The sequence below is a fragment of the Oreochromis aureus genome, linkage group 4, assembly GCF_013358895.1.
Source record: "Oreochromis aureus strain Israel breed Guangdong linkage group 4, ZZ_aureus, whole genome shotgun sequence".
NCBI classification, from domain to species: Eukaryota; Metazoa; Chordata; class Actinopteri; order Cichliformes; family Cichlidae; genus Oreochromis; species Oreochromis aureus.
The window spans coordinates 13,215,556-13,225,921 of record NC_052945.1 but is presented as its reverse complement, the minus strand read 5'-3'; the positions used below and the strand labels follow the sequence as shown (position 1 = coordinate 13,225,921).

At 45.3% G+C, this 10,366-nt stretch overlaps 1 protein-coding gene across 1 annotated transcript; it reads left to right on the top strand.

Annotated features, from left to right (window-relative positions):
* The first annotated feature begins 283 nt into the window (after positions 1-283).
* On the top strand, positions 284-9,336 carry slc25a10 (solute carrier family 25 member 10). The gene is made up of 12 exons (XM_031736535.2): positions 284-379; positions 478-707; positions 1,241-1,360; positions 1,453-1,567; positions 1,662-1,710; positions 6,797-6,838; positions 6,946-6,989; positions 7,146-7,216; positions 8,278-8,370; positions 8,458-8,535; positions 8,713-8,769; positions 8,877-9,336. The coding sequence occupies exons 2-12, from the start codon at positions 618-620 to the stop codon at positions 8,976-8,978; spliced, it is 861 nt and encodes a 286-aa protein (XP_031592395.1). The 5' UTR covers positions 284-379; positions 478-617; the 3' UTR covers positions 8,979-9,336.
* Positions 9,337-10,366: the final 1,030 nt, after the last annotated feature.

Genomic DNA, 10,366 nt, shown 5'->3' with positions numbered 1-10,366 from the left:
GCTCATTCATAACACTCATTTAAAATCATGTCATGTTCAACAACCCAAACGGTTGCATTAGCTGTAGAAACTTTCAGAAAAGTATAAAAATAATAATGTTGCTGTGCATCACTGACCCATTGTTCAAAATGTTGTAACCTTGTAACCTTTTGTGCGTATGACCTGGAGTCTGAATGCTATAATTAGAAAAATCTATCCTTGACAAATATTTGTTTAAACTTCGAGACCTTTGCTCCATGTCGGTGTGTCGGTGTGTCGGCATGCCACAATTTCAAAACTACAGCAGCGGTCAAGCCCGCTTACTATTTTTATATTGGTCACGTACACTTTCTCCCATGAACCAGCTGCACCCCTCTTCTTCTTGGCACACAAACATGGAGTAAGTACGGAGGCACACTCATTATATTTGTCTGTCCACTGCTTCAAAAGAAACCAAAATACAGATTTACATTGAGATGACTCCCGTTGACTTTTAAGATGAGTTGTGGCCACGCATCACCAGAAGTGCTGAGGGGAAAAAAGATGAAAAGAGCACCCTCGGGCAAAGTTGTCCTTTGAGCCTCTGAGAAGTCGACCCTTTGCCTTTTTCCCCCTCTGGAGCTTGCCTCACTGACAGCATGCAGGAGAACCGCGTCTCTCGTTGGTATTTTGGTGGAGTCTCGTCCAGTGCAGCAGCCTGTGTAACCCATCCACTGGATTTGATAAAGGTAAATTATAGAGCTTATTGAATTTGAATTAACACCAGAGGACAATCCTTCCATTCAGCAGAGACAAAATAGATCCAGGTAGGCCTCACTGATGTGTCTGAGATGTTTTTTCATCGTGGCTCTGGGCTATTTTGGTTTTCTATTTACCTGCTGATGATAAAATTTGGAATAATGTGTTGTGGCAATATTCATTTTAGCACTTTCTTAGAATTTCACTAGGCTGACGAGACTATTATGCAGCCAAATTGCCTTTATTATGGCAATCATTAGGCTTGCTTTGATTCCTTAAGGTGCTTTAAATGATAGTAACATTTGTAGTGTATGTTTAGTGGCACAATTTTGCATTTCTTGCAGCTATTATCCACTTATTGCATTGGTTTTCTTTAATTTAGGATGCGGACTGAATGGTGCTAGTAATATCAGGGCGTGAGATATATTTTCAGACTAGATATTAACGGTTTTAAAGACAGGAACTTTACATATCTCTAAGGCCAATTCTCACTAAAAGTGCCACTGATTCTTATTGCTTCCAGGTCCACTTGCAAACACAGCAGGAAGTGAGGATGAGGATGATTGGGATGACACTTAACGTAGTGAGAAGAGAGGGTTTTCTGGCTCTCTACAGCGGGCTCACTGCTTCCCTCTGCCGGCAGGTCAAAAACAACACTCATTTCCATAAAATCTTTATCAGCTGTACGCGCTTCCTCTCTTTGACATAGCTGTTTTTATTTATTCATTTGTCCAGATGACATATTCTTTGTCACGATTTGCCATTTACGAGACCGTCAGGGATAAGATGAAGAGAAAAAACAAAGGTCCTATGCCTTTCCACCAGAAAGTCCTCCTGGGTGCCTTTGGAGGTAAATGGTGCAAAATACCTTAAATTTTATTTAAAGATGTTGTTTCATTTTATACTGAAAATTTTATTTGAAGATGTTGTTTTTCCTTCATCAGGTTTTACAGGTGGTTTCATTGGAACCCCAACTGACCTGGTGAATGTCCGGTGAGATACAGTGTTTATGTCTTTGTATCTGTTTGCACTTCACGTGTAGAATCTAATGTATTTTTGTGGTTCATAATAATTCTATGAATATTCAATATACATTTAAATGAAGATTAAATTAAAACTGAATCATGAAACATATTACAAATAAAAACCTACATTTATTTTTACTTTCTTCTTGTCCATTTAAGTGGCTGTTTTATTATCTTGAGCATTTTAAAAATGTATTTGTTTTTAACTTTTGCAGTTTTGTGGTTTCTGTCCACCGTACATTTGTGTGAGCGCTTGATCACCAAAAAAACAAACAACAATAGAAAAAGAAAAATACCTAAAAGTAACAAAGGACACACGAACACTGACCACTTTATTAGGTACACCTGTCCAACTGCTCATTAACACAAATATCTCATCAGCCAATTACATGAAAGGAACTCAGTGCATTTAGACATGTAGACGTGGTCAAGATGACCTGCTGAAGTTCAAAGAGAACATCAAAATGGGAAAGAAAGATGACTGACGCGACTCTGAAGGTGGTATGGTTGTTGCTGCCAGATAGGCTGGTCGGAGTATTTCAGGGACTGTTGATCTTCAAGTAATTCATTGTATTGGAGAGTGGCTACATAGGCCTTTACCAGAATTGCCTCAGTTGTGCCTACTGGGAGCTTGGGCTGTTTTACCCCGTGCTTCAGAGGTTATTCTTTGCCATTGGAGGAGCCACACTAAACCAGATTTATAGAATTGTTAAAGACACTGCTTCCTTTGAATCACTGAGGTTAAGGACTAATAACTGTCAATGAAAGTTTCAGCAAGAGTGGATTGAGGTTCCTCTCCGTGAATCGCTACCTTATCGTGGTGGAGGGGTTTGTGTGTCACAGGGATCCCAGGGGCTATGTTGTCTGGGGGCTTTTGCTCCCTGGTAGGGTCTCCCATGGCAAATTGGTCCTGGGTGAGGGACCAGACAAAGAGCGATTCAGAAGACCCGTATGAAAAGAACATCGAGGGAACAGTTTACCCTGCCCGGGATAGGGTTACAGGGCCCGCCCTGGAGCCAGGCCCGGGAGGGTGCCCGAGGGCGGCGTCTGGTGGCCGGGCCTTAGTCCATGGGGCCCGGCCGGGCACAGCCCGAAGAGGAGACATGGGCCCATCCTCCCGCAGGCCCACCACCCGCAGGAGGCGCCATAGGGGTCGGGTGCAATGTGTGTCGGGCGGCGGCCAGGAGCGGAGGCCCTGGCGGACCGATCCCGGCTGCCAAGACTGGCAATAGGGACATGGAATGTCACCTCTCTGGTGGGGAAGGAGCCTGAGTTAGTGCGTGAGGTTGAGAAGTACCGCTAGATATAGTCGGGCTCACCTCACGCATGGCTTGGGCTCTGGAACTAGTCTCCTGGAGAGGGCTGGACTCTGTCTCAGTCTGGAGTTGCCCCTGGTGAGAGGGCGGCGGGCTGGGGTGGGTATTCTAATATCCCCCGGCTTGCTGCCGGTGCGTTGGGGTTTTTCCCAGTGGATGAGAGGGTTTGTTCCCTGCGCCTCAGGGTCGGGGAACGGGTCCTGACTGTCATCTGCGCTTATGCGCCCGAGTAGCAGTTCAGAGTACCCAGCCTTCTTAGAGTCCCTGGGGGTGCTGGAAGGTGCCCCACCTGGAGACTCTGTTGTCCTACTGGGAGACTTCAATGCTCACGTGGGTAACGACAGCGAGACCTGGAGGCGTGATTGGGAGGAACGGCCTCCCTGATCTGAACCCGAGTGGTGTTTTGTTATTGGACTTCTGTGTAAATCACAGTTTGGCCATAACGAACACCTTGTTCGAACATAAGAGTGTCCATAAGTGCACGTGGCACCAGGATGCTCTAGGCCGCAGGTCGATGATCGATTTTGTAATCGTATCACCAGACTTGCGACCATATGTTCTGGACACTCGGGTAAAGAGAGGGGCTGAGCTGTCAACTGATCACCACCTGGTGGTGAGTTGGATCAGGTGGCGGGGAGGACGCTGGACAGACCCGGTGCACCTAAACGCGTGAGTGAGGGTGTGCTGGGAACGTCTAGCAGAGGCCCCAGTCCGCGAGATCTTCAACGCACACCTCCGGCAGAGCTTCAACAACATTCCGAGGGAGACGGGGACATTGAGTCCGAATGGACCATGTTCAGCGTCTCCATTGCCGGGTTGCTGCATTGAGCTGCGGCCGCAAGGTGGTTGGTGCCTGCCGTGGTGGTAATCCCGAACCAAATGGTGGACACCAGAGGTGAAGGGAGCCACCAGGCTGAAGAAGGAGTCCTATCGGGCTTGGTTAGCCTGTGGGACTCCAGAGGCAGCTGACAGGTATCGACAGGCCAAGCGGAATGCGGCTCGGGCAGTGGCTGAAGCAAAAACTCGGGTGTGGGAGGAGTTCGGAGGCCATGGAAAAGACTTTCGGACTGCCTCGAAGAGATTCTGGCAAACCGTCAGGCGTCTCAGGAGGGGAAAGCGGTGCTCTACCTGCACTGTGTATAGTGCTGGCGGTGCGCTGCTGACGTCGACTGAGAAAATTGTCAGGCGGTGGAAGGAATACTGAGACCTCCTTAATCCCACTGACACGTCTTCCGAGGAGGAAGCAGAGTCTGGGGATGAGGGAATGACCCGCCAATTTCTGGGGTCGAGGTCACTGAGGCAGTTAAACAACTCCTCGGTGGCAGAGCCCCTGGTGTTGATGAGGTCCGCCCGAGTTCCTGAAGGCTCTGGACGTTGTAGGGCTGTCCTGGTTGACACGCCTCTACAATGTTGCGTGGAGATCAGGGCAGTACCCCTGGACTGGCAGACCGGGGTGGTGGTCCCCATCTTTAAGAGGGGAGACCGGAGGGTGTGTTCCAACTATAGGGGATCACACTCCTCAGCCTCCCTGGGAAAGTCTATGCCAGGGTGCTGGAAAGGAGAGTTCGTCCGTTAGTCGAACCTCGGATACAGGAGGAACAATGCGGTTTTCGTCCTGGTCGCGGAACACTGGACCAGCTCTTTATCCTCTCGAGGATACTTGAGGGTGCATGGGAGTTTGCCCAACCAGTCTACATGTGTTTTGTGGACTTGGAGAAGGCATTCGACCGTGTCCCTCGGGTGTCCTGTGGGAGGTGTTGCGGGAGTATGGGGTGTCTGGCCCATTGCTACGGGCCATTCGATCCCTATACAACCGTTGTAAGAGTTTGGTTCGCATTGCCGGCAATAAGTCGGACTTGTTTCCGGTGGGTGATGGGCTCCGCCAGGGCTGCCCTTTATCACCGATTCTGTTCATAATTTTTATGGACGGGATTTCTAGGCGCAGCCAAGTGGCGGAGGGCTTCCACTTGGTGGCCTCAGAATCTCATCTCTGCTTTTTTTTGCGGATGATGTGGTTCTGATGGCTTCATCGGTGGGGGCCTCCAGCTCGCACTGGAACGGTTCGCAGCCGAGTGTGAAGCAGCAGGAATGAGGATCAGCACCTCCAAATCTGAGGCCATGGTTCTCAGCCGGAAAAGGGTGGAGTGCCCACTCCGGGTCGGGATGAGTTCCTGCCCCAAGTGGAGGAGTTCAAGTATCTCGGGGTCTTGTTCGCGAGTGATGGGAGAAGGGAGCCGGAGATCGACAGACGGATTGGTGCTGCGGCTGCAGTGATGCGGACGCTGCACCGGTCCGTCGTGGTGAAGAGGGAGCTGAGTGTAAAAGCGAAGCTCTCAATTTACCGGTCGATCTACGTCCCGACCCTCACCTATGGCCACGAGCTGTGGGTAGTGACCGAAAGAACGAGATCGCGGATACAAGCGGCAGAAATGAGCTTCCTCCGAAGGGTGGCTGGCCTCTCCCTTAGAGATAGGGTGAGAAGTTCGGCCATCCGGGAGGGGCTCAGAGTAGAGCCGCTGCTCCTCCACATCGAAAGGAGCCAGTTGAGGTGGTTCGGGCATCTGACAAGGATGCCCCTGGGCGCCTCCTGGGTGAGGTGTTCGGGCATGTCCCACCGGGAGGAGGCCCAGGGCAGACCCAGGACGCTGGAGAGATTATATCTCGGCTGGCCTGGGAACGCCTTGGTGTTCCCCGGATGAGCTGGAGGAGGTGGCTGGGGAGAGGAGGTCTGGGCTTCTCTGCTTAGGCTGCTGCCCCCGCGACCCGACTTCGGATAAAGCGGATGAGGATGGATGGATGGATGGATGGATTGAGGTTGTGGAGAATACAAAGGACAGAACCTGACGGATAGTTGCTCTTTCTCTTTTGTGCTTCTGCTAAGTTTTACACAACCCCTTATTTATTTTGTTCTTAGTACTTGGGTACTTTTCTGTTTTTGTATTTCTCCTTACTGATTGCACAGATGTAACCATGTCCAGTGTATGCTATTTTGTGTTTAGATTGTTATGAAAATTGAAAATAAATAAAAGAAAAAAATGGGCAACAGAAGGTTGGAAAAATGTCTAGTCTGATGACTTTTTCCGCTTTGACATTTGGATAGTAGGGTCAGAATTTGGCATAAACAACAGGAAAACATTGATTCATCCTGGTATCATCATGCTGCTGCTTGTGGTGCAAACGTTGGGATCCTTATTACCAGCTGAGCATCATTTAAATGCCACATGCAACCTGAATGTCCAGCACGTACTGTATCAAAAAGGCCTCCAGGGCTCATTTGGGATGTGGTGGAACAGGAGATGCAGATCATAGATGTGCAGCTGACAAATCTGCAGCATCGGACACGATGCTATCTTGTCAACGTGGACCGAAATCTCAGAGCAATTTTTCCAGCTCCTTGTTGAATCTGTGCCATGAAGAAATGAGGCAGTTCTGAATGCAAAAGTGGTCAAACATGGTACTATCTAACAAACGTCTATGAGTGAATATATATTTCTAAACACAAGTTAATGGGTTTTTTAACATAACATCCAAAGTAGGTACCTGCAGAAATGTTGTGAAGTGAAAGAAAGACAGCTGGGAAAAGTACAAACTACAGAAGAAAGAGAAGAAGAGTTGTGGTGGCACAAAAGCCTTCCAATTTTAGATGGTCAATTTTCCCAGAGTGCAGAAGCATGACAATCAGTGTTAAGGTTACACGTGCTGACAGACAACCGGCTTTATAATCTCTCATCTTTACAGAATGCAGAATGACGTCAAGATGGCAGCAGAGTTCAGAAGAAAGTAAGTGCACGAAAAATGGGAATACATCCCGAATCATAATTACAGACAATTATAGTTCTTTTCATCCAAATAACCATATTGTAAGATAGTTTTTTCCCTTTTTACAGTTATGCTCATGTGTTTGATGGGCTCTTACGTGTCTGTAAGGAAGGTAAAGTCCATAAAAGCTTCCATAGATTACGTGCCATTAAAGCTTTATTTTTATTTCCTTTGTATGTTCTGTCACAAGTTTAAAATCCACAATCCTTAAACTCAAGAGAACAAATACTGACTAAAGATTTCTTTCCTTCTGAAATGTGCTTTTTAGAGGGGCTGAGGAAACTGTTCTCAGGTGCTTCAATGGCTTCTTCTAGAGGTGCATTGGTGTCTGTTGGACAGGTAAAGTCATAAACTGCCCTACAAGACAGCAGTAACTACAAATGTAGGGAAACTGTGAATTTTTGAGCAGTAACAGCAAACTGTAAGACAGAACCATAATAGCCTTAATGTTATCATTTTCATGCCCGACAATAATTGCCATAAATAAATCTGTAATGGCGAAATATGCAGATAGTCAGCTGATTAAACTGTGTTTATTCAGTTTTTCTTAACGGGAAATAGGGAATAGGGAAATATATTTTAGAGGCTACACGTAAAGTTCAGTTCAAAAAATCTATACATTTAAATGTTGGTATTTTTTAAATTTTAAAATCGGTCAGTATAATCCTAAAAATTATAGTGCATGTAATTATCATGCAAAATGCCAAAATTCTGAATACTGCTCAGTCCAATAAGTGCTGTCAAAGAAATTCCTTTTTCTCTGGCAAAGAGAAACTACCAGTTGGAGACAATCATGATCACTAACGAGATGTTAACAGGCCTTGGTGTTGTTAAGTTAGTTAAAACATTGTAGGGCCTTGAGCATCACTTATTAAGATTTAAGTGAGTGTGTGTAGATGTTTGAGCCTGTGTGTATACTTTTGACCCTGCATGGATTGGAGAAAATCCTAAATAAATTAAAACTTGTGCATCCAATTCTTGTTTTTTAACGTCTTTAAAGATCTATGCACAATCATTCCCCCCTGGAGAAAGAAAACTTCAAAGAAATCATTAAAAGCCCTAAATTACCATGACATTTATGCCCATGATGAGTAGCCATGAACTTTTGACCACAACTGTATATCCACTGTGTAGTTTGCTCTTGTTCTGTGGCAGGAAGGACACAGATCAGCCTGCAGCATTTAAACCAAAACTACATTTTGGGTTTTAGGTCTATTTGACTGATATTTTTTAAAAGCATTTTCTTGGAAATTATATGCTTCTTTAAAAAATAAAGAAACAAAATAGAAAGCCATATATGACTTTTTGTTTTGTCGCTGATGAGTAACATTTTCAGTTGCCTGCTGCATCACAGACAAGCGAGCCAACTAACGCAGCACATGTGTGTTTTGCTCCTGCAGCTCGCCTGCTACGACCAGTCCAAAGAGTTGGTTCTGGCTACTGGTTACCTGACTGACAACATTCTCACTCACTTCCTGGCGAGTGTGTTTGCAGTAAGTGACTCATGTCTGTCACAGCATAGCAAGAAAAACATCTCATGATTTTCTGAAATAAGCCCTCTGTTCTTCTTTTTTGCGCAGGGTGGCTCTGCTACAATCCTCTGTCAACCGCTGGATGTTGTTAAAACAAGATTAATGAACTCAGAAGTTCAGTATGGGGTGAGTGTCTTAAAATGACTTTTCCTGTTATCTGGTTTTGCAGGAGAGTTTGGCTTATTTAGGTCGCTGAGTTCTCCTGCCCTCATCACTCTGATGTTATGTATGTTTTATTCATTGGTTATGGGGAAAATGACACAGCTTGGCATGTCTCTTGTGTGTTTTGTCTCCTTGTTGCAGAGCGTGTCTCACTGCTTAACAGAAACAGCAAAGCTGGGGCCGAATGCGTTCTACAAGGTGGATGTCACATTCACGCAGATGCTTTACACAGCTCTTTCTAATTATGTGCTGTAGTAACCTACAGAGTATTAAGACACTGAAATAGTGCTTTGATTTGTGTCCAGGGTCTTGTTCCTGCAGCTATCCGCCTCATCCCTCACACAGTCTTAACCTTCATATTCCTCGAGCAGCTGAAGCAGCATTTTGGTGAGATGGTCGTTACCTGACGGTGCCATAAGAAAGTTATCCTACGGCCATGGCTATTCCTTCAGGATTTTAATGGCCCTCCATGCTGCACAGGTTGATCTCGACAAACTGAGCTGGGGTTGAGTGGAACCCTCAAAAGTCTGAGACGGAAAGAAAATCTTCATGCTACGTTTTTCCATCCATAACACATAATCAAAACAACTTGTGTAATAACATCCAAAGCTCCAGACAAAAACGTGGTGACGAAATGTGGTGTTTCTTAAAAACAGAGACGATTTAAATTATTTACATTCACCACTGTGGTACTTCACTTGTCATGAACTGTGCAACTATAAATATCACCTAAGGTTATATAAGGCTAATAAAGTAATAAATGGATTTCCATTAAATTCAAAACTGTCTCTTGAATGAATATCCTGAACCTGACAAATTAATCTTCATGCTACAAAACCTCCACTGCCCTCTGGGGGACAGTGTTACACTGAAAAACAGCCTGCCAATATATTTATATAAAGTGTATTTGTAATTATGCAGATTGTCAACGGATTTGGTTCAAGACAAGACTGTTTATTTTCATATTATGGAAAGAATGTGAGGGCGGGACAGTAGTGCAGTGGTTAGCACTTTCTCCACTGCCTGTGCAGAGTTTGCATGTTTTTCCCTATTCCGCCGCTGATTTCCTGCCACAGTGAAAAAACAGGCATGCTAGGTTAATTGGTGATTCTACATTGTGAGCGCCTGTGATGGACTGGACCCTGCCTCTTGTGCTATGTCAGCTGATGGAAGAGGCCCCTTGGATCCATAGTGGGATTTGTTGGAGAAAATGATTAGAAAGGAAATTTGTGGCAGAAACGTTACTTTTTCTCATTTTCATTAGTCAGGATTGAGAATATAGTGAGAAAATAAATGATGGGCTTTATGGAAAAGAAAACAAGGCTGATTCAATTATGAAAACAAGCTTGTGAGACACTCCCTCGTCAGTAATTTGTCTCTTTATTTACTTCTCTCACCGCATGAGCGCAGTTATTGCTGGACACATCAGACATCCTGTCAGGCCTCTTTTAAAAAGGAATACTTAACCTGGCTGCTTCAGCTGGTACTAGACTCTTAGACAGTTAGATGCACTTGAATTCATTAAGACCGTGCTTTCATTAGACACTCAGCAGCTTTTTAAACCAGGAGGCCGACGGATTTGTGTGAAGACACAATTTCTGCTTAAAAAAAGACAGAGAGAAAAAGTTGTGTGCCATGGTTCAGCAGCTGTATGTGGGTTTGTGGGTTCATGTTATTTAATATCGTTCCAGGTATTATTTTCCTGAGTATTATATTGTACAGCGATGCACAATCCATCATGCTCAGCTTTACAAGACAAACTGATATCTTTTCCATGTCCTATGGTTTACTCACT

Excerpts from the sequence above, each read along its gene's own strand:
- slc25a10 (XM_031736535.2), top strand. The coding sequence starts at position 618 with ATGCAGGAGAACCGCGTCTCTCGTTGGTATTTTGGTGGAGTCTCGTCC. Across the intron at positions 7,217-8,277 it reads CATTGGTGTCTGTTGGACAG|CTCGCCTGCTACGACCAGTC; the intron begins GTAAAGTCATAA and ends TTGCTCCTGCAG. Across the intron at positions 8,536-8,712 it reads ACTCAGAAGTTCAGTATGGG|AGCGTGTCTCACTGCTTAAC; the intron begins GTGAGTGTCTTA and ends TCCTTGTTGCAG.